A 24152-nucleotide genomic window follows, 5' to 3' on the forward strand; every position below is an offset into this window, starting at 1 on the left:
CATCCCTGAGTCATGGTATGGCAATGATTAATTTAGAAAACTGCTTGCAGTCCCACCTTCACGTCATATCACTTCACATGTTCTCGTTTTCTGGACCACCCTGGTCTGCTGAGATCCTCAAGACCCAGGCTATCTCCAGGAAGCCTTCCTTAGCCCTCCACCTGGACAGAGGGCCCATTCTTGGGGCTTCCCACGGACATCTTTTATCACTGCACTTAACAAAGGGCATCTATTTGATGTCTCCCTCCAAAGGTCAGGAACTACCTCTCCTTCAGCTTTTTCCCCAAGGTTGGGCACACAGGTGTATAAAAGATTGCTGAACTCAAGTGAATTAAGCCTGAGCCCATCTTCACACTTAGCCTCTCCTCAACACAGATTCTCAACCCGTCCTCTTTCTGGAAGGGTGATCCTTCTAGTGATTCCTACCCCAGTACACCCAAGAACGGGGGTTGGGGGGTTTCGCAAGAGCCAGTCTTTGCATTTTTTATGTGTTAACCACTCAGTAGCAATTGTTTGCCTTCAGAAACACTAATCCTTAGAGACTAAGAAAAGAACTGTTCTCAGGCACCTGGTTGGCTCAGTCGGTCAGGTGTCCAACTTCGTCTCAGGTCATGATCTTGCAGTTTGTGAGTTCAAGCCCTGTGTCGAGCTCTGTGCCGACAGCTTGGAGCCTGGAGCTTGCTTCAGATTCTGTGTCTCCCTCTCTTTCTGCCCCTCCCCTGCTCGCACTGTGTTTCTCTCTTGTTCTGTCTCTCTCAAAAATAAAAATAAGCATTGGGGCGCCTGGGTGGCGCAGTCGGTTAAGCGTCCGACTTCAGCCAGGTCACGATCTCGCGGTCCGTGAGTTCGAGCCCCGCGTCGGGCTCTGGGCTGATGGCTCGGAGCCTGGAGCCTGTTTCCGATTCTGCGTCTCCCTCTCTCTCTGCCCCTCCCCCGTTCATGCTCTGTCTCTCTCTGTCCCAAAAATAAATAAACGTTGAAAAAAAAATTAAAAAAAAAAATAAATAAAAATAAGCATTAAACATTTAAAAAAAAAAAAGGAGAGAACTGTATTCTCATCACCCTCTCAGCCTGAGGCTCCAATCAGTATCCACTCATCCAGCAAGTACTTCTTGAGCACTTGCTGTGCTCCTTGAACCTATAAAGGTATAGACAGGAGATTGCTAATAGATGTGCAGGTGATTCAACCACAGGAGTCCCTCTTAAGGACTTGTTCCCATAGGAGATGCCACAAGCATGGGACAAACATGTTCCAGGTTAGGCTAAAAAAACCTCCCACACTAGATCACTAGAACTGATCAGGAAGGAGGAGTCAGCCCACCCAGACTGCCCCAGAACCTTGAGCCAGACAGAGGCAGCTGTCTCCTGTTGTTTTAGTTTGGCATACGATGGTTCTTTCTGTCTGGAATGTTCCATCATACCCCTACTGCCTGGCAGTCCCCTCTCATCATTCTCGCCCAGATGCAAATGGCTCTTCCCGCATTTCTCCCAGTGTTCCCATTCCATTTGGAGCCCACAGTTGGCAGAGCAGCATTCACCTGAAAGGAACAGACCTTACTTTAGGTGTCTTTTTAGGTATCCCAGCACCTGGCTCAGAGCTTGTTTGCTGCACAAATGGAAAAGGCTCCCTGGAGAGGGGTTATGAAGAGAGAGGAAGCCTTATTCCCCCAAGGGTAGTAGTAACCATTTGGAGCACTAACAAACTCTTGGGTCACGCCTTACTCTTCTCGTTTGTAAAATGGAAGTTGAAGCATCTCTTTTTTCCTCCTTGTGATTTCAGAATGACCAAGAATTAATTCATGTAGTCAGCAATGTTATACCACCTTTGGGCTAGTCCCAAGGGTCCCTCAGGAAATGGAACTCCTAGCATCTGCTCCCACAGATTACACAGTCTGAGCAGGGAACACCCTCCTCCAGGAAGCAAGGGCACAGGTGGATGAAACCCCTTACGCTGCCCCTTACTGAGCCCTAGTCTCCTCTTTTTTTTTTTTTTAATTTTTTTTTCAACGTTTATTTATTTTTTGGGGGACAGAGAGAGACAGAGCATGAACGGGGGAGGGGCAGAGAGAGAGGGAGACACAGAATCGGAAACAGGCTCCAGGCTCCGAGCCATCCGCCCAGAGCCTGACGCGGGGCTCGAACTCACGGACCGCGAGATCGTGACCTGGCTGAAGTCGGACGCTTAACCGACTGCGCCACCCAGGCGCCCCCCTAGTCTCCTCTTAAATGGAGACAATACCTACTTCTCAGGACTAGCATAAGGATGAAAAAGATATCTATAAAATACCAAAGCTGGCGGCAGCTGCTTTGACTACCGTTATTTGTACTTTTCTGATTATCCTCTCTTACGAAGTGCCTTCATAACCCTAGACTCATTTCATCTACATGTGGGGCTGGCTTAGCATGTGTCTGACTACTCCCATTTTACAGATGAAGAAATAAGGCTCTACAGGAATAAGTGTTTTATTCAGATTCAGTCAGCTAGTAAGTGGCAGAGCCAGGACTCCAAACTAGGTCCTATAACTCCTACCATGTCTATTATACCACCCCATAGGTGAAAGTCGACCAGGGAATACAGACCCCGAGAGTTAATGGAGTAGATGTGGGGTGGTAGAGTTAATCAAAAAGGTTGTTGCATGTGAGTTTTAAGATGGTCCAGTGGTGGTGGGCATGGCCAGGAGAAGGCAGGCATTCTGCTAAGGGGAAGAACACAGCAAGGAGGCACTGCTGCTCGCCCAGCCTGTGTAGAGGCAGCCAGGCCTGTTGGAGCTCACAGAGATGGGACCGGCCAGGGAAGGGGCTCAGCTGCCCACTCGGGGACCCTGACACCATCTTAGCCCAGAGAGCAGTTGTCAGCAGACTGTTGGAGGACAGGAGCTCCTGAAGCCATGTATCAAAGGCTGAATGAGCCAGACTGGAAGACTACAGAAAAGACAGTTTTCTGGGTGAGGCTAGGGTACGAGAAGGTGCTGTGGCCAGGGAGAGCCAACTTCTTTCTTTAAACTCTTGAAGCACCAGTTCAGGCTCCAGAGTCAGCCAGAATTTGGGGTAAAGCCCAGGGTCTTCATTTATTTACCTGTGTAACTTGAATACGTTACCTAACTTCTTTGCACATATTTCCTCATCTATAAGAAGGGAATCAAGTTCCCTGCCCTGCCTGCTTTGTCATAATGAGGCTCAAATGAAGTTATGTCTATGCAAGTTGTTGATACACTGGAAAGTGCTAGCAGAGTAAGTTGCTATTGCTGGTCCACAGCGAGAACATTGATACCTATGGCACATCTCAAGTGGCCCATCAGGGTCTCTGTCCCAGCTTCTGCCCCAGCCCAACAGGACCAGCCATGGTCATCAGCCACCCTGCCAACCACACACCCTGAGGCCTGCCTTCCTCAGTCTTTCCTAGCTGCTTCCATTTTTCATTCTGTCGGACTCCATCTGCTTGGTCGTTTTTCTCTTCAGATATTATTAGAAATATCCAGAGTTGTAATTGTTTAATGGTTGGCATTTCGCCTGTTTCACAGGGGGACCAGATCAAGCCCACCCCAGATCCATGCCCTGGGTCTGGCAGAATTGGCCAGGGACAGCTGTGCAGTGGAGTCTGCCTGGCATTATAAAGAGCTCTCTCCCAGGTGCATTATTAGAAAAGAAGGGGGAAAGATGGCCCCAGGCATAATCCAATTCCACCTTCTCCATGGCGCTTTTGAACTGCATAGCCCAGCAATGTGCAACTCTCAGTGATCGGGAAGCTTTCCTGAAAGAGAAATCAAGATCAGAACCTCAGATTCATGACACCTGGAGGATCCCAAATTCCCCTAGGCCACCTATCTAAGTGATGCCTGGGCACTTCTCTCTCCCCCCAAAACCCCAAGAAGCCTGAACCCAGTTCATGCTCAGCTTTTCAGCCTACACTCTCAATTCACCCAACTTTTTAAAGAATGTGACTCCTTTCAGATGACCCCTGCCTCACCCCTGCCCCAAAACACATCCACACATCATGTTCACAGGCTAACCTTTGCCATCTTGTATCTCTACGTCCCCCAAAGCCCCCACCCACAGGTTCTTATTTCTGTCAGGACACTGGGGACTCCCTCTCAGCCAGGCTTGGGCTGCCCCTTGTCATTCCCAGCCTTCAGGTATCTGTGAGGCCAGTGGATTCCCCTGAGAACCAAGCCTTCCATAGGGCTGGGTCAACTAGTTTAGAGAAGCTAGACTTGAGTGTCTTCTCAGGCCCCCCTCATGATTCACAGAGAGCATCTCCCTAAAGGTTGCACTTCCATCTGTTCCTGCTGAGGCCAGAACTAGAAAGTTCTTTAGGTAGCAGCATTAGAGATTGAGTTAAGAAAGACCACAGCAAAGACCTGAAGTGCTATGGCAGGTATTTGAGACGGTAAGCTGATCCCACCCACAACTATTCATGTTCATTCCTGTTTCTCAGTCTGTGTCATGCCGGCCACCTTTGCCCTTTCGGATCCTTCCTGGCCTTCATGATCCCTTATTAGTCCTACTTCTTCTAGAAAGCCTTCCCTGATCTGTGTAGCTACTTCTTTGAAACCCAGCCACAGATTGTACCACACAGGATCTTTGTACCTCAGGACCAGCAGACACTTCCCTAAGGCCATCAACTCTTTCTCAGTTGACTTGTTTTCCAGGCCTTGTCTTCTGACATATATCCCTTTGTTAATCTCCCCCTGACACTCTGAGCACCAGAGCATACATGTTGTTCCATCTGTAGACCAACCCTGCACAGTCCTCTGTCCCCTTCTATCTTCTGACTGCCACATTCCCATTAATGCAGTCCGAATGGATACTTTTTAAAAGCAGCCATATGTGAGCAAAAAAAAGAAAACCTGTTTAGAGAGAGAAGTAACTCTACCATCTATACCAACTAGTAGTAATCTACCAGTTACGTGACGTGATGGTCAAATCTCTTTATCTCTGGCCTCAGTTTCCTGCTCAGTATAATGGAGTTAAGAATAATACTTTACTTCTCAGGGTGTTTGTGTGGGTCTTGAGTAATAAAAAAATGTTGACAGTTTTTCTAGTTGTGCCCGGCAGATAGCTTGTCCAATAAATGGTTCTTTTTCTAATGACTCTGCCTCATTCTGCCCCCTGCTCTTATACTTGAGTGATGCTTCTGGAGCCTGATTCTCCCACTCTGTAGTTGGACACTTAATTTCCTCACCTTGAATGCACAGCCTTTGATTATATACTTCATCCTAAAGAGGGGAGGTCATGGGGTGCCTGGGTGGCTCAGTCGGTTGAGCGTCCGACTTCGGCTCAGGTCATGATCTCGCGGTCTGTGAGTTCCAGTCCCGCATCGGGCTCTGTGCTGACAACTCAGAGCCTGGAGCCTGTTTTGGATTCTGTGTCTCCCTCTCTCTCTGCCCCTCCCCTGCTCATGCTCTTTCTCTCTGTCAAAAATAAACATTGGAAAAAAAATTTTTTTTAATAAAAAATAAAGAGGGGAGGTCAGGTCTCACTCTGGCAGAGCTGAACTCCCAGGGAACTTGGGACATATCTGTCCCACTCCCGCACCATTTCTCCCTGATGGAGGTCATGGTTAGTGACAGTGCCAACCATGTGGTCCACCCTTCTGTGCCCTGAGCTCCACACTACCCTTGATTGGATTCCAGAAAGTACATTTGGCTATACTTCCAGACAGCAGACTAGGTCTTGGTTTCCCCAAGTGGGAAAGAGTCCAGAGCTCATACCCCAGATCCCTCAGGGCCTGCCATGGGCTTCTGTCTCTTGCATTTGCATAGGAGGCAGGCTCAGTCTCCCACCAGTCGTGAGTAGAAGTGGAACCAGCCCTCTGAGAGCTAAAGTTCCTCTCCAGTTCTCCTTCACCAGCCCCCTGCCCCCTTCACCTCCATTCACCATCCACCCGCCTTTCAGTTTCCCTGGCAACGCTGAGTGCTCATCCTGGAAAACTTTATCCGAAATCTGCTCTGGGCAGCTTTCCAAATCCATGCTAACCTGATTAGGTGTCTCTAGGGGCCTTGCCAGCTAATCAGATTAGGCAGCACTAATGGTAGTGAGGACTTTGAGTGGGCGCAGAGCAGTAAAACATATTGTATACTTAGTGATAATTATCCTGCCTTTTGTGTCATTGATTTATCTGCCTCCCTTACTGTCCCCCCCCCCCCCCCCGTCTTGTTTGGCCCTAGCGATCCGGAGGAAGGAGAATGGCTGGTACGATGAAGAACACCCTCTGGTCTTCCTCTTTTTGGGATCATCTGGAATAGGTAACTGGGAGCAGAACGGCAAGTAGGGAAGGAGTGCTGAGGGAGCCCCAGCTGCTATGGGCCAGGGTCACACAGCCCACTTCTGAATTCCAGCTCTCAAAACAACTGCCTCCAAATTACAGAGCCAGAAAGAGGGTTGTCTGTCACATTAGGAACAGCTGGAATGATGCCCCTCCCTCCGGAAGCTGTGGTATAGGGCCTGATGCACCTGGACAACCAAGCCCTTTGGGGTCTGTTAGCCCTGGTCCAGCCACTCTGCATCCCCAGAGGCTGCCCTTTGGGAACAGTTGAACCACCTCCACTGCCCAGCACACCAACCTTATTTATTAGTACAACCTTCTAGCAAGCTAAAGAAAGCCCCTGGTGGCCAACACAGTGTGGGGTGCATAGCAAAATTGGTTTCAGTCAAATGGGTTTGGTATTTTTCTAGCCAGTTGGGCTGGATTATCTGAGGCATTCTCACTCCCTCACTCTCCACCCTCACAGACCCCTGACCTGCACCACCACCTCCCACCATTGTCTTTTTGGGGAGTTTCATGCATTTGTTGTCTCTTCTTCCCCTCTCAGCATCTTCATGGGCCTAGCTCTCCCCCAGATGTAGATTACTGCCACCTCACCATGATACTGTAGAACTTGATTTCCTATACTAGACAGTGACTTCCAGAGGTTTGGCCATCATACCAAATGGTCCTTAGAGCCACCGCTTTGGTATTGTCATTGTTTCTTTATGTTACAAAGAAAGGCTGTGAAGCCAAGGAGAGGTATTCTTTATCCTCTCCCAGCCTCTGTTTGGCCTATGGCTCCAGGGCCTGGCTGGATGGCAAGACCATGAGTGTCCAAAGAGATGCAGTGCAGTGACCAGGAAGTCAGGGTGCTCCTGTCAGAGGCAAGGTTTGCACTGGGCTTCAAAGGATAAGTTGGCTCTGGATTATAAGTGTCAACCTCCCACTGTTAGGATGCTGCTATAGAGAAAAAGTCTCAGTCTCCATCCACAGAAAAATCAAGATGCAGCGCACTTTGATTCTGGTCTCAGCACCACCTCTAATTCTCCCAGTGACATTGGGAGAGTCACCGACCTTCTCTGAGCCTCAGTGTTCCCACCCATAAAATACATTATTTCCAGTGTCCGTGCATTTCTAATATTCTTTCATTCCAGGAGATAGTCATCTGGTCCTAACCGAACACCTCTTCCTTCCATCTTACTAGGAAAGACAGAGCTGGCCAAGCAAACAGCCAAATATATGCACAAAGATGCCAAAAAGGTAAGGGCCAGGATCTGGGCCTGAGGTGCAGGCCATAGAAACCTCTTCATTACTGCTAGCCTCCAAAATTCTGGGCTCTCTGAATCTGTCAATAGTGAATCAGAAAGATGGGCCCTGACCCAGGAAGCAGGCCTCAGCTCTGGCCCCCAACTTGGCTACCAAATATTCCAGGACTTTGGGCAAGTTATCCAATCTCCTTGTGCCTCCATTTATTAATCTATGAAATGGGAAAAATAATCCTTGCCCTGCCTGCTTCCTGGGGCATTTGGGAGAACCCACTGAGATTCATCCATACATTTTCAGGCATCTACTTTGGCCAGGTACTGTAATAGATTCTAATAACTCAGCATTTAAGACACTTTCCCTTACCTGAGGAACTCAGGCTGAACAAGGAAACAGCTTTAGAAACATACTATTACTGTCTAGTGCATCAAGACCATGCTAGAGTCTTGGGGCCTATAGAAGAAAACAAGAATGAGAAGATGCCTTATCGCTTCTCTCCATTGTATATGAGCTTTTAAACATGATTCTTATGCCCTAACCTGTGGTGTGGTCATAGTCCCCTTTGCCCCATGACTGAAAGCCCACGGACTCTTCATAGGAGAAGGCTGTCCCTGTCCCATATCTATTCAGACTCTGGCTTTCCAAGACCTGCTTAATTTGACTTTCTAGGCAGACTTAACCAACTGAGCCACCCAGGCACCCTCTAGGCAGACTGTAAATGTTTTCACGCAGAGAGAAACGTCCAAGAGATCCATCCTTGGAGATTGTAGAAACATTTCAACTAAAGCCAGACATTCTTCTTTCCACCAGTCTTTCCATTGTGGAAGCTAAAGTCCCCCTGCTCACCACCTGAGATTGCCCATGACCCCAGATGCCCTCGCCTAATTTCTATGGAAGACCTCTGCAGCTGAGGCAATGAGGAATTGCTCAGGCCTCTGCCAGCCAAACTGCCGCAGCAGCAGAGTCCTGGCCACCTTTCCTCCTGCTTCTGGCCTCACCACCCCTTTGCCACCTCCCTGAGGGCCTGGCACCACAGAAACAAGGTAGCTCAGCTGTGTCCTCTGGAGCCACATCCCTGGCCCCCGTCTGCCTAATAACTGGCTAAAGGCTCCTAAGCCTTCCTGGCTCTGCCAGTAGCTGTGCTCTGCCTCAGCCAAACCCAAAGCAGACCCACTTGACAGGCACTAGGCAAGAAGCAGCACACAGCATGCTAACATACTGCAACCAAAATAGCATCTTTAAGACAATTCATCAGGTTGGCAGCGATTGAAACAATTAGCACTCTGGAAAGAGCCATAAACTAGCAGGACTATTAGGGAAGATACAGTTACGGGCAGGAACCACCTGATTAGGGATGAAGAATTCTGAGTGGTTTAATTTTAATACTGTCAGAAAGGTTAATATTTAATTACAAATTATAATCTCCTTATCCAAGCTGTCTTAATATGTCTTCATACACAGTGGAAGAAGGGAAAGCATGGTCTGATTTGCTGGTGTAGGAGGCAGGCGTGGCTTGCTAAGAGACTGATGATTCAGGTCATTTTTCAGTTGGAGCATCTGAATGAGGGGCAGACTGACACCAGTGCGGGGGCTCCTAGAAGCATGGTTATGGCATTCTGCAGTACACCGTCACCCCTTGGAGGCAGTGGGCTGGGCAGTCAGGGCCGTGGAGCCAGCCATTCCTCAGTACAGGCTCCAGTTCTCCTTTCTCCTGACCTTAGGTGGGTTACTTAACCCCTCCAAGTTTGAGCTCTCTTGCCTCAAAGTGAAGCTGTCCAATCCTGTGTCTAAGATGGTTGTGAGCATGCAGTGAGGTAATATGAATCACGGTGAGCTCAGGTTCTGGCACATTTAAGTAAGTGCCTGATCCCTTGTTGCATGTGTGTTCATCATCAGGTACTTTCTGCAGTACTACCCCATCAGCTGTCTTACTTGATCCTGCGATGCTAAATTAGATCCACTTTTCAGATGAGAAGACTGAGATCCTACAACATGTAAGGGCTTGTCCAAGTTCATTTGTGAGGGGAGGAGGTAAAATCAGAATCCAGTCTCTCATCTCTTCTCTCAATACAATTGTTCTCAGCTACAGTAGGAGACTAGATTGTAAACTTGTCAGTTTGTCCCCACGTCACATAGGGAGATGAGAGGCATGAGAAGCCCAGAACAACTGTCTCTGTATTTAATTTTCATTTTATTTATTTTGTTGTTTTTTAAGTAGGCCCCACACCCACTATGGGGCTTGAGCTCAAGATCCTAAGGTCAAGAGTCATACGCTGTACTGACTGAGCCAGCCAGGTGCCCCTAATTTTTAAATCCTAGGCGGTGCTTCCGTAAAACTCCTACTTGTACCAGCCTGTGGGCCAGCTCACCTCAGAGTCTGTGTTTAGTAGAGACATTTTCTGGCCATATAACAGGCAAGTTTGAGACCTACCTTCAAAATCCGAGAGTCTTAAACTGTACCCAACACCAACAGGACCCAAGGAATGATTTATAGGAAGTGTCGTGTCATAAAAAGGGTAGAGTAGGGCTGACTAAATGAAATGCATGCTGGCCTGGGAGTTGGTGGCTTGAATTTAAATTCTGGCTTTGTGATCCTTAGTTTCCTCATTGGAAAAGGGTCACTGGTACCTCTGGACCTGGTTGCCTCACAAGGTCTCATTTGTACAATTTTATAATTTCTTTATTGGAATCAAGGGTAGTCCACCTGCCTGGGTTCAAACCCCAATTCTAAGCTACTCTGGAGTTTGCTGGGATCTCTGTTTACATCAGTTTTCTCATCTATAAAATGGGTCCAATAATGGTGCCTAACTGATTAGATTATTGTGAAAGTTAATTGAGATAATAATGTAAAATGCTAGACACCATCATTATCATGTAGTAATCAATCAGTACATGTTGGATATTACTGTCATAATTGTTGTCTCACTTCATCCTAAACTAAGATCATGTGAAACCAAAAGTATTCAAGCCAAGAAACTCAAGCCCTGAAACTTGTTCAAAGTTACTTAGCAAATCAGTAGGAGAACTAGGATGAGAACCCACATTATTTGACATAAGTGAGCAGTAGAGCCTGTACTTCTGGATCCTGGGACAATTGACATCGGCACAAAGCCCAAGATTCTTCAGATGAAGACTGCCAAGAGCCCTGCTGATTGACAGAGCAGGAAATAGGAGGCAGTAGAGTTTAGTGGCTAAGAGCACAGACTTGGAGCTAAATTGTCAAACCTGAGTGACCTTGGTCAAGTTACATTAATCTGTGATTCAGTCTTCTCTTCTGAAAAGTGGGGATGATAAGAATACTTATTTTACAGACTTCTACATGTTCTGAGCCCTGTAGAGCAGCTGGCTTAGAACATTGCCAGGTACTTAACACACAGTGACCGTCAGCTATTATCATTAGATACCCATCTCATGGGTTCCAATGCTTTGCTCCCTCTGGGAAGCACTCCCAGCTTCTTCATGTCTGTCCTCCCATTCTTCCTCAAGTCTGTGTTTCTCTTGGCTGAGCTGCCTGGGACCCTCTGAAAATGTTTTCTGGCTAATGCCCCATGTTCTCGGATAGCAGTGGTCACCTCCACATTGCCTTACTACTTCTCCAGCCCTCCTCTACCTCTTGGGTTAGGTCTCTCCTCAGGCCCCTGGTGAGCCAGGGAGAGGAAACAGGGCGTGTGTTACATACGAAGAAGCTGCAGTTCAGAAAGGGGGAGGGGGGCAGCATGCCCAGTGCCACACAGACAGTGGCCAAACTGGGACTGGAAACCAAGGCCCTGCCAAGGCTCTTCTGCCGCCCTCTACCTCTGGTACAGAGTGAACAGAACAGAGAAAAACTACGTCACCGAGTGAATTTCTGACCGGCAGCAGAGCTAGAATGTGGCCTGGATTTCAGACATAAATAGCTACCTCCCTCTGGGCTCCTGGCACCCTGTCATCCCCAGCCCTCAGAAGAAGCATATTCAGTGAGTGCACTTTCTAAGGTGGAAGTATGTGCCACTAGGAGAGGAACCTGGGAAACCCAGGCTGTGAGTAGAGAGACAGGCTACCTGTGAATCCCCTTTTCACTCCCTAAATCCATTGTGAGAAGGAGTGGATACTCTGCCTGTGTTAACTCACAGATCCCATACTATACACATACACACACACATCCGCTCCCTCTGAGGCTAATCATAGTTGAACCTCACCCCAGAGGTTCCCTTCAGATCACTCCTAGGCCCAGTGGTGGAGAGAGAGGGGCTGTAAGCTGCCATATGGATAGCTGTTAAATAAATTAAAAGATTTCTTAGCATAAAAGAAAACTAAAACAAAGGGGCATGTCCCTATAAAGACCTGCACAGCTGAGGGCACCGTGGAGCTGTCTGGGTATTTATTGTACCCTTCCTTCTCATCATGGTCCACACTGATGGTGACCGAATTTGTCCATGTATGTCTGCCCCTACTTGAGGTGTTCTCCTTGAGGACGGAGACCAAGACTTGTTCACAGCTGTAGCTCCAGTGCCCAGCACACACGAGATGCCCTCAGGAAATGTGAGATGGGTGGGAAGGTGGGTGATACGGTAATCAGACCAGTAGAAGCCTGAAAAAAGAGACATTCTGAGCCAGATTTAGAAGGGCAGGGATATGACTTAGGTTTATTAAGGTAGCAAGTGGGGGGGATCATGTGGGGGAGGAGTGAACAGAAACCCACTATGGTGAGAATGGGGTAGAAGATCTTGGTTGGTGTGGTCTGAAACCCTAGGGCCTATTTGAGCAGCTCTCCTCCTTAACCCTTCCCTCTACCTTCCTGCCTCCAAATGGACTCCTGCTTGTTTCCACACAGGGCTTCATCAGGCTGGACATGTCTGAGTTCCAGGAGCGGCATGAGGTGAGTGAGAGTCCTTGGTAAAACGTGGTTTGGTGGATCTGTCAATCAACATGATTCTGCCTTGGGATTTGTCCTTTGGGGGCATATGTGTGCAGCAGGATCACTGATCTGTTTTGTATCGGACTTGCTCTGAAAAACAAGCATAAAGAAGATCTGTCTGCTCTCTCATTACAGCAGGATTCCTGCCACCCCAGGAGAAAGCCTGACTGTCCCTGTTGACACATGCAGTCTTTTTTTTTTAAGTTTACTTATTTATTTTGAGAGAGAGTGTACAAGAGTACACGTGCACACGCACACAGAGGAGAGTTAGAGAGAGGGGGAGAGAGAATCCCAAGCGGGCTCCATGCTGTCAGCATGGATCCCAACGTGGGGCTCAGACTTACAAGCTGTGAGATCATGACCTGAGCCAAAAATCAAGAGTCAGACGCTTAACCAACTGAGTCACCCAGGTGCCCCTTGACACAGGCAGTCTTAATGAATAAAGCCATTTTCCTATGTATGCCCATATCGGGAACTAAAAGCATAGAAAGGCTTTTTCAATATGTTTCCTTCCTTCCTCCAGGTGGCCAAGTTTATCGGGTCCCCACCAGGCTACATTGGCCACGAAGAAGGTGGCCAGCTGACCAAGAAGCTGAAACAGTGTCCCAATGCTGTGGTGCTCTTCGATGAAGTGGACAAGGCCCATCCAGATGTGCTTACTATCATGCTGCAGCTGTTTGATGAGGTGAAAGTGACTTTGGGCTGGGATGGAGGAGGGGACCCCAAAAGTATGGGGTGCTGTGAATCAAGAATCAAGGGCCCAGAGGCTTGTCTGATCCCTTCACTTGCCACTTTGCCCCCATGTGTATTCAGTCACTTAGCAAATGATGCTTTGCCCCCTTTCTGGACCAGGGCCTGGGCTGGGCACTTGAGGACAGACCAGTACTACCCAAAGATTGACATTTTCTGGCTGCCCAGACTGCCTTCTAGAGAGACATGGAGCAGAGGTACCAAGACAGAGAGACATGAATTTTTAGTTCCAGCTCTGCTCCATCTCTAGGCATCAGGGACCTCATGTGACAAAGAAGGAGGCTGTATCCAAGATAAGCTCCAAGAACCTTTCTGGCTTGTGAAGCCCTTTTCTTCCAAGGAGTTCCAGGCTCACCACAAATTAGATAACCTCCTTCTGGTAGGGTAAGCTCTAAATAAGAACTCTGCTTTTCAGTACATTCTGTGTACTAGGCTTGTGCTAACAACGTCACCGCTAATCATCACAATAGCCAGGCAATGACAGCTGTCTCATTTTTTATTTATTTATTATTTTTTCTAATTAAAAAAAATTTTTTTTAACATTTATTATTGAGAAACAGAGACAGAGCATGAGCATGAGAGGGGCAGAGAGAAGGGAAGGCGTAGAATCTGAAGTAGGCTCCAGGCTCTGAGCTGTCAGCACAGAGCCCGACGCGGGGCTTAAACTCATGGACCATGAGATCATGACCTGAGCCGAAGGCAGACGCCCAACCAACTGAGCCACCCAGGCACCCCAGCTGTCTCATTTTTTACAGAAGAAACTGAAGTTCAGAGAGGTTATAAATGACTTGCCTGAGGCCATGGAGCTATTATACAGAGGATCCAGGTTTGGGCCACAGATACATTTGATTCCAGAGCCCCAGTTCTCCTACTCTGTGCCATTCCTTACCTCAAGCAGGGGAGGGAGAGCTTATCATAGGAGGATTGGATCTCTTCCTTTAGAGGCCGGGCAGAACTGAGCATGAGGCTTCTCCTCTGCTTCCAAGCCGGGGCTATATTAACCAATATATGTCCAGATGGAGTCCAGCCCACTTTTCCACTTAGCCCCTTCCAGCTCTGGGACAGCAAGGAGGGGTTTTGCTTCCCATGTCGCAAGTGTACTTGATAAGGTGTGGGAAGGGACTCCTCATGGACCAAATAGCACACCAGATGCCAAACCAAGAAGACCCAGATCCAGATATCCCCATAGCTGCCCATCACCTTCCCCACATGGCCCAGTATCCTTGTCCCTGCCCTAGTTTCATTGCTGTCTTCCTAGCCCCCCAGCTCTTCCCTGTCCCCAGACCACCCACTGAGGAATAAAGGCCGGTCCTTCAAAAGTCATATATTAGTTACCCACATCTGTGCTGTAAGACCTCCCACTTTATTCTAGTCTCTTGATGGGATTCAAGTACACAGCTATGGACTAGACCCAGACCTTCTCTCTGGGAGCTCCCTGCCTAGGTAGATAAGTGGAAAGGAGACATGATAATGTTGAAATTTTTGACTTTATGTACCAGGCACTGGTCTAAAACAGTTACTTGTATCAATTCATGTGATCCTCCCAACATCCCTACGAAGATAGTTCTTATTACTGCCTCTGTGTAAGATATGGAAACTGAAGTAAAGTGAGATAAGTAATTTGCCCATGGTCATACAGCTGGGAAGAGAGAATCCAAGGTTGGAACCCAGGCAGTCCAGTTCAGAGCCTACAGCTTCACTAAGAACTACCATGCAGGTAGGACCAGAAGAGAGAGGTAGATCTGCAGTGAAGCATTCACAGGAAGGGAGGGCCCAGCTCAGGGAGCGTGAGCACAACAGTTTCTGACATCCCTGGAAAGGTACCTCTGATGACCACCTTGGCCCAGAAAGAGGGAAGGCAGCTGCTGACTGAAATACAACCAGCACCACCTAGAACTTGTTACCGCCTCCATATGTAAGCCCTGTCCACCCATTCCCTGCTACTGTCACTCCATTGACTACCTTTTGGGAGTTGATAATAATCCCTTCCTACAGCCCCCACCAGCCTATTGTCATTCCTGAAATTTATATCCTTGATTCCATTGACCAAAGCTGTCATCCAAGATTACTTAGCCAGAGTTATGCTTATAGGCTCCTTGTGGACAGGGACTTTATCTTAGTCCAACCATTCCCAGAGCCCATGAGGTCAGGGGAAATGCTCTGTTAAGTAACTTAATTCAACAGGAATATAGTATACCTTTCAAGGATAAATCAGGAGGTTCTAGGCGAACGAGCGGAGAAGGGCTGGCAGCAGACACCTACTGTGCCGAAGCACGGGGGCGCGAGGCCGTCTGGCCTGTCCAGGGAACTGCAGCTGCTCAGCACTGCTCGGCTACAGAAGGGAAGTGAGAACAGAACAGTGGAGGTGAGTGGGTAAGTTGTCAGGGACCAGTTACAATCCCAGGAGATGAAGTATGGGTTTACTTGTTAGATTGTAAGGAGCTTTTAAAGACTTTAAGCAAGAAAGAAACATGGCCAGGTTCTTACTTTATAAAGATCTGTCTTCCTAGCCTGAGAGAAGACATTGGTGAGAGAATGGACTGGAAGGCAGATGGGGAGCAGCAAGGAGGCTGTTGAAGCCTCCGGGCTAGAGCTGAGGATGCCTTCTCTAAAGCAGAGCCACAGGCTAGCCAGAACTCCCGGAAGGCTGACTATGCAGGGCTCAGTGATTTGATTGAATTTGAGGGGAGACAGAGGGGCCAGGGGTGGCCAGCTGCAGGGTTTCTGGCCTGGGTGACAAGACGGCCACTACTGCCATTGACTGAGGCAGGGAACACAGGAGGATGAGCAGCAGATTGGCGAGGAAGGTGAGTTGCTGAGGTTTGAAATCACTGAAAATGAGATGCCTGAGGGACGACGACCAGATGGAGGTGTCCGAGAGGCCAGTCATCAGTTGGAGAGATCTAGAGCATAGTACAGTTCTGGACTGGAAGCAGAGATTCAGGAATGCATCAGCACGGACAGGGTAATGGAAGCCACAGGAAGGGATGAGATCTCTCAACCAGGGGGTATGTAGTATGCAGAGAAGAAAAGGCTAACCCAGAGCCTTGTGACCTATCAGGAAAGTCAGAGGGAATGTGGTTCAGGTGGGGCAGAGGGGACACAGGATGCACAGTATCTGCCTTGGTGTTCATGAATGAGTGGGGCAGACTGGCAGCAAAAAGCATTTTAGCCCACTGTGGTGCATGCTGAGCTAGAATAAGCTACAATTGTCGGGAGTTGTGGGGGCATATGATCCAGTCTGGGGGCATGAAGGAAGCACCCTCGTTCCCACCTAGCCCAGTTCTCACAAGCCTGGATCCAGAGAAGCAGGAGCCCTAATGTTCTCACCAAAACACCAAGCAGGACTATGACCCCAGAGCCTGTAGCACAGGGAAGAAGTCCCAAGAAGAGACTGGCTCCTGGGGAGCCCAACCTGCTCTTCCCTTCAAGGATGGAAGCATTGGGAAAGCAATCCCTATAAGCCCGGGTAGCATTCACACCCACCCAGTCACTGCTGGGAGGTGTGCCAGTGACAACTCCCTCTTTGGGACACATCCTATTGCCAAAGACTCTGAGGAAGAGAAGACATGAACACTGAAAGTCATCCTTTGGGTCAGTCTTACCCTGCACCTGTTCCCGTCACCCCTCTAGGACCCATCCACAGGCCCAGTTAGAAGCAGCGCTTTGATCCTGGAATGAAATTGCTGTTGGTTGTTGCTCTAGCCAGTATAGCAGCATGTGTACTCAGTCCTTGGGGTTGAGCTCTGTGAACAGTGTCCTATGCGCACATTTGGACACATCTCACACACACGCACAGAACAGGTCTTCAAAACTACAATTGCCCCCGGGTACCTGGGTGGCTCAGTTGGCTGAGCATCTGACTTCGGCTCAGGTTATGATCTCATGGTTCGTGAATTCAAGCCCCGCATCAGGCTCTGCGCTGACAGCTCAGAACCTGGAGCCCGCTTCAGATTCTATGTCTCCTTCTTTCTCTCTGCCCCTCCCCTGCTTGCACTCTGTCTCTGTCTCTCTCAAAAGTAAGTAAACGTTAAAAAAGGAAAAAAAGAATTGCCCCCAGGTAGATTCTGTTGATCTATAACTCATAGATAGGGAAGCTAATGGCAAAAGCTAAAGATTATCTGCTTCCACCCTTGCTTTCCCTTCTTCCCACCCAAGGCAGGGACAAGAAAGTGATTAGGACTTGAGCTGCACATCTATTCTAAATAGACCCCCTTGGAACTAACACTTTCTGAGAGGCCTGTATCAAAGACCCATATAAAGCAAGGCTAACAAGCACCAGATACCATGCCCAGCATGGAGTAGGTGCTAGGTTAATGCACATTTCTTCCCCTTTAGCCCCTGAGGGCCAGGGCTAGTCTGCCGTTGCTTTGGCTTTAGAAGCAAGGGCTGACCCTGAGTCAGGTCCATACCACCAGGGAATGGGAATTGTTAAAGGAGGACTAGTTACCATCTGAGCCTGGGGCAGGCAGGAGCTGACAGGTTGAGGTCAGTGCCCTGTCCCCAGAGCCATGGTCTCTGGCCTGGCATGAGTTTGTGCTTTGTGGGAAGAGTATGGGAGCACATGGAAAGCACTAAACAGGAGACCTGCAGTGGATGTAGAAAGTGCCCCATCGGTGTCCACTGTTGTTATTCCCATCAGTTCTGCTCAGCGAGGCCCTGACCATTGCTTTTGTCATAAATGACTATAAAGTGCTGTTGTTGTACAGTCATAGCCTTGATGTTTGCTGAGTAGGTGGAGCTTCTTGCCCTTGAACTGAGTGGCCCCAGACAACTATACTTTCTTCGTTGTTCTGTCGCTTCTGCTGTAGCTCCTTGTATCTTTGTTCGGTGTATCTGTCTCCTGTATAGATGGTTTCATCTGTGTCACTTTAGAAAGAGCTAAAGATTCCAAGGAAACTTCCCACATTGGCTAAAGAGGAGCCTTGTTTTCTCTTCCTCTCTGTCAGGCAAAAGGATGGCTTTAAAGATGGAGAGATTTGGGGACACCTGGGTGGCTCAGTCAGTTAAGCATCTGACTTTGGCTCAGGTCGTGATCTCACTGTTTGTGAGTTTGAGCCCCGCATCAGGCTCTGTGCTGATAGCTCAGAGCCTGAAGACTGCTTTGGTTTCTGTGTCTCCCTCTCTCTCTGCCCCTCCCCTGCTTGCACTGTCTGTCTGTCTCTCTCTCTCTCAAAAACCAATAAACATTAAAAAATTAAAAAAATAAATAAAGATGCAGAGTTTATACTGGTTTCAGTTCATGTCATTCATTTTGATACAGCAAATGTATATTGTCTGCTGTCATAATAACAGTTCAGGACATTTGCATAGTTTGGTTAACTAAGGGTTTTTAACCAACATGACCATATTAGTCTTCACAGTGGCCCTGTAAAATACCCTCCTCTGAACTCCTACAGTGACCTTATACCACTTAACTCACTGAATTGTCATTGCTGGTTTCTTGAGTGGCATTTCTTCTCTTAAGGAGGAGAATGTCAAAGGTGCGGTGAGCCTCGAGCCTGGCCCGGACTGGGCCGCCAAGGAAGTATGTTGGATAAATGCATGTTTAATCAGGCTGACTTCCAGGGTGCCAGAGAGGAATCAAGGGCCCTTATTGATGACAAACAGAGGTGCAATATTGCCTGCAGTCAGTCTCAACAGGTGGAGTGGTTGCAGCCCAGGGCAGTGAGCACTGCAGCCTAGGTGTGAGAATAGTGCTCAGAGAACTGGGAGGAGGGAGCAGCTGAGGGTTCTAGAGAGAACTTCTGGAAGTCAGGCTTAACCCTCCATGAACATGGAGTCACTGTTCTTTCCCAGGGCCGGCTGACGGATGGAAAAGGGAAGACCATCGACTGCAAGGATGCCATCTTCATCATGACCTCCAATGTGGCCAGTGATGAGATCGCACAGCATGCCCTGCAGCTGCGGCAGGAGGCTTTGGAGATGAGCCATAACCGTCTTGCTGAAAACCTTGGTATGGCACACAGCCTGAGCTGTCTGGGCAGTTGAGCAGGTGCCCAGACCACCAGCACATCTCTTCCCCAGGAGGTGGAGGATGACATCAAGCAGGAGGCCACATCTGTCATCTTTCTATTTGGAAGTGAACCCTCCAACCCCTCTTCCAAGTCAGAACTCAAATCTTGTCCTGACTCTTCTCCCCCTCTGTTCCTCCCTCACACAACTCCTACCCTAAGGAATCCTGAGCTTTGGATTTGTAGCACATAGAGATGGAAGAGCCTCAGGAAGTGCCCAGTTCTAACCCTCTCAATATTCAGGTGGAGAGCAGGCCAAGGCGTAGAGAGCCTGAGACCCTGACCAGGATCACACAGACCATCAGGGACAGGACCAGATCTCTTTTCATAAATGGGCCCACGAGGCAGACACAGTTCCCAAAGCTCCCTAGGTGTGGGGAGTAGGCAATTTATGATTCTTTTTCCACAGGGGATGTCCAGATTAATGACAAGATTACCATCTCAAAGAACTTCAAGGAGAATGTGATTCGTCCCATCCTGAAAGTAAGAGGTCTTTGTCCTTCCTATTGGAATCTTGGGTGGGAAGATCCCCCTTAGCCATCTCTCTGTCTTCCCCTTTGGGGTCTAGTAATTCCCTTTACCCCTTCTGGGTCACAGAGCTCACCCCACCCCTAACCTGGCCCTACAGGCTCACTTCCGGAGGGATGAGTTTCTGGGACGAATCAATGAGATTGTCTATTTCCTCCCCTTCTGCCACTCGGAGCTCATCCAACTTGTCAACAAGGAACTGAACTTCTGGGCCAAGAGAGTAAGAATAGGAACTGCCTATGGGTGGGGATGGGTCATCTGCCTGTTGGAAATTGGGGAACACTGGGTTGGGAGCACCCCCTTCCTAGAGGCTTGGAGAACAGTGGTGTGGGTCAGTGGCCTCAGGGGCACACAGTCATTCACAGGCCCAGGCCTCAGGCCAGAGTGGTGAGAGATGGAAAGCACTGGGCCACATGCAGGCACGCTCCTATCTGACCTGTCTCAGGCCAAGCAAAGGCACAATATCACGCTGCTCTGGGACCGCGAGGTGGCAGACGTGTTGGTCGACGGCTACAACGTGCACTATGGCGCCCGCTCCATCAAGCATGAGGTGAGCACAGGATCCTTAGAGAAGTAAGGCACCTCTACACTTCCCACCCCAGGGCCCCCAGACCCAGCCCCTGGGCTCCCAACCTGGAATAGTTCATACCCAGAGCAGATGCCCCTTCACAACCAAAACCAGAAGATGATCAAGTAAAACCCCTGTCCTGAAGGATAACCGAGTATGAATCCCTGCTAGGAGTGAGGAACTGAGCTGGGAACCTCAGAAACTGACACCCCTGAGTCTTTAGCATAGTCCTTTAAACTGTGTGTTTTTAGCCCCACTCTGCAGAGGGAAACTGAAGCTCAGAGGTTTCTGACTTGCCCTAGCAGTAAGTGATGGAGCCTGGGCTCCAGGCTCAGGCCACATGCTAGCCCAGGCCACAGCGGTGACGACCACTTCACCTGTCACCTGCAGGTAGAACGCCGTGTGGTGAACCAGCTGGCAGCCGCCTATGAGCAGGATCTGCTGCCAGGGGGCTGTACTCTGCGTATCACTGTGGAGGACTCAGACAAGCAGCTGCTCAAGAGCCCTGAACTGCCCTCACCTCAGGCTGAGAAGCGTCCACCCAAGCTGCGGCTGGAGATCATCGACAAGGACAGCAAGACCCACAAACTGGACATCCGGGCACCGCTACACCCTGAGAAGATGTGCCACAGCCTCTAGCTTCTACCTACCTACCTATACATGCCCTCAACATCCAATAAAGGCCCCTCGGCTGTGGCATGGCAACCGCCCTATCTTCCCCTCATGCCCTTTACCTCGTCTCCACCCAGCCTAAGGCCTGTTTACCTCCACAGCCACAGGAAGACCCCTCCTTAGCCTCAAAATCAAAAATAGGGGTTTTGCCCTCCCCTGGACCATTTGTTATGGGCCCAAAATTTGCTAACAGGTCCCCAGGAGAGGGGCTGTCTTCCCACCCTCTTCAGAGCAGGGAGGAGAAGGAGATCCCTTTTCTCTATCCTTCAGCATGATCCCCATGGCCTGTATACTCTCTGGAACTTTATCACGGTCTGAGGAAGCTCAGAAGTTTGACAGCTAAGAACAGATCTGGCTCAGGAAAGACAGGGACCAGGCTGTGACCTGTCTGCCACCCTCTGCTGGCCCTCATGCAACTGAGTCCCCATAATGTCTGCACAGATTGTGGAGAAAGAATGCAGAGGCCCAGGCACAGAGGTTGTACAGTGTAGGCTGAGGCTACCTCTTTCCCATGCCCTAAAATTCCAAGGAGAAGGGACCCATAGAATCCCCCACTCCACTGCCATGTGGTAGCTACTCCCCCTCACCACACATTCTGGTGTCAGGCCAGACCATGTTTCTCCAGCTTTGGAACAAAGCCAGAATAAGGCACCTCTAGGAGGAAGGCTGACTGGGTCACTACCCTGCTCTGCTCTGGAACTGGACAACAGTACCAAATGACCAAGCAAGCTCAGCTCTATGGGACCTCCTTCAGGAATCTAACACAGACATTGGGGAGCTGGAGGGAGAGAGAGAATGAAGTCAGTCCTGTGCCCAAGTGGCCATGATGTCTGTAGCAGCTCTGTCTATCCTGCTGTCCCAACTAAGTTAGTCTGGAATGAATAGCTTCCCCATGCAGTCTCCTTCTTTGCCACTAAGCAGAGGGGCTGCACACCATCCCCCAAGGGCATTCCACAAACCAGCCACGTTTCAACCCCATCTTAGCAGGGCACAGCAAGGCCTGGTGCATCCTTGGGCTCCATCGACAGTAGCCACCATTGATGACCACTCCATCACCCTGCAGGGCCATTTTAGAACTCTCCTTTTGTGTTAGCTGATGATCTCTTTCAGGAAGCAGAAAATGGGGGCAGGTGATGGAGGAATGCCATGACAGTATGGTGGGTATGAAGCAGACAGAAGCTAAGACATGGGCTCCAGCAGATGCTCCAGTAATCACTGTCCAGCCCCTCAAGGAGCTGCCTGCTGTTCCCTACCTCAGTGACTGCTGTTCTTTTTATTATTACTACTACTGCTACTACTACTACTACAGCTTCTTGTTTTGAAATAAGTTTAGGCTTATGTTGCAAAAATGGTAGAGTTCCCATATACCCTTCGCCTCACTTCTCGTAATAGTAACATCTTAAAAACTGTAGTATAGTTATTAAAAGCAGGAAATTAACATTGATGCAGTACTAACTACTCTGTAGACATTCAGATTTTGCGAGGTTTCCCGCTGATGCCCTTTTTCTGACCCAAAGTCCAATCCAGGATCCCATGTTACATTTTGTGGGGGTTTTTGTCTTGTTTTGTTTTTCTGTTTTTAATTGTTTTAATGTTTGTTTATTTTTGAGAGAGAGAGAGAGAGACCGAGCACAAGCGGGGGAGGGGCAGAGAGAGAGGGAGACACAGAATCCGAAGCAGGCTCCAGGCTCTGAGCTGCCAGCACAGGGCTCGAACCCAGGAACAGTGAGATCATGACCTGAGCCGAAGTCGGATGCTTGACCAACTGAGCCACCCAGGTGCCCCTGTTTGTTTTGTTTTCAAAGTTGGTCTATTTTGAGAGCGAGAGTGCTGCGTGCACAAACGCGCATATGGGGGAGGGGGAGAGCGACAACCCAAGCAGGCTCCGCACTGTCAGCGTAGAGCCAATGCAGAGCTCAGCTTCACGAACTGTGAGTGAGATATGACCTGAGCTGAAATCAAGAGTCAGATGCTTAACCAACTGAGCCACCCAGGTGCCGCCCCCCCCTTTTTTGTCCATGTTACATTTTGTTGTCCTGTTTCCTTCATCTCCTTCACGCTGTGACAATGCCTCCATTTTTCTTTGCTTTTCATGACCTTGACACTTTTGAAATGTCCAGGCCAGTTGTTTTGTAATGTTCCTCAATTTGGATTTGTCTTCTGTTTTCATGTGATTAGATTGAGGGTTTGCATTTTTGACAAAACTACCCCAGAACTGATGATGTGCCCCTCTAGTGCCTCATAGCAGGTGGTGATGTTACTTTTGATCACATGGCTGAGGTGGTGTGTACCAGGTTTCTCCACTGTAAAATTACTAATTTCCCCTTTGAAATTAGTAAGAATCTTGTGGGGAGATACTTTGAAGCTGTGTCAATGTCTTATTTATTCTTAGACTTTTTGCCCACTAATTTTAGCATCCAAAAACCAAGTGGCTTTTGTTTACAAGTATTAATGCTGTGTTGACCTAATGATGACTTTCTGTTTACTTATTTTATATGTATTAGTTGGTATTCTACTGTGGGGAAGAGCTATCTCTTTTCCCCCATATATTTATCCAATAATTTATATCGGTATAAACTAATGGATATTTGTTTTATTCTATGGGTTATAATCTAATACTAAAATAGTTCATTTGTTGCTCATACTGGCCCAGATTTGGCCATCAGGAACTCTCTCAAGTTGGCTTCTGTGTTGTTTCAGCATTGTCCCCATCATTTTTTTTTTAAGTACTTCCTTACTCTCTAGCACCACAGGATGTTCCAAGCTCATTCATATTTTTCTTGTTCTAGCCCTGGCATCAGTTATTTCCCCAGGTAGCTCCTGGTTCCTTTCACTCGAGAATGGGCATCAGATGTATTCATTGCTACTGGGGTGTCATTATTTCTAGGCCCTTTCAGCATACAGAGCTAAAGAAATATGTGTATTTATGTTAACACGCACATCTGAATTTATTATTGTGTCTATATGTATATTATTAAAAATCATGAGTTCAGGTGATACCTACAGTTCCAATCCAATACCATAGGATTTGTGACACTATTATACTTTACTTTTCTTTTTCTCTTCTTCTGCTATCTCTGTTTCTTCTCCTTTCACTCTGTTTGGTGTTCAGACTTCCCTTAGGGGCTCTAATTCAGTCAGTTAGTGACCATCCTATGTGGAACATTCCTATTGGATTAAGTTTGTATGCCTGGCTGTCAGTCTTTGGTTCAA

At 48.4% G+C, this 24152-nt stretch overlaps 1 protein-coding gene across 1 annotated transcript in view; it reads left to right on the plus strand.

Moving 5' to 3' along the window:
• The window catches only part of CLPB (caseinolytic mitochondrial matrix peptidase chaperone subunit B), a 144256-nt gene extending 121700 nt beyond the window's left edge, over nt 1-22556 (plus strand). The window contains exons 8-16 of the mRNA XM_047071065.1: nt 6168-6245; nt 7452-7507; nt 12324-12368; nt 12931-13092; nt 18957-19113; nt 19581-19654; nt 19800-19919; nt 20145-20249; nt 20658-22556. Of these exons, the coding sequence (XP_046927021.1) occupies nt 6168-6245; nt 7452-7507; nt 12324-12368; nt 12931-13092; nt 18957-19113; nt 19581-19654; nt 19800-19919; nt 20145-20249; nt 20658-20906 (1046 nt within the window). The 3' untranslated portion in view covers nt 20907-22556. The remainder of the gene's footprint in view (nt 1-6167; nt 6246-7451; nt 7508-12323; nt 12369-12930; nt 13093-18956; nt 19114-19580; nt 19655-19799; nt 19920-20144; nt 20250-20657) is intronic.
• Nucleotides 22557-24152: the final 1596 nt, after the last annotated feature.

The sequence above is a fragment of the Lynx rufus genome, unplaced genomic scaffold (assembly GCF_022079265.1).
Source record: "Lynx rufus isolate CCGP_SWC_20201006 ecotype Redwood Valley unplaced genomic scaffold, mLynRuf1.p SCAF_9, whole genome shotgun sequence".
Classification (NCBI taxonomy): Eukaryota; Metazoa; Chordata; class Mammalia; order Carnivora; family Felidae; genus Lynx; species Lynx rufus.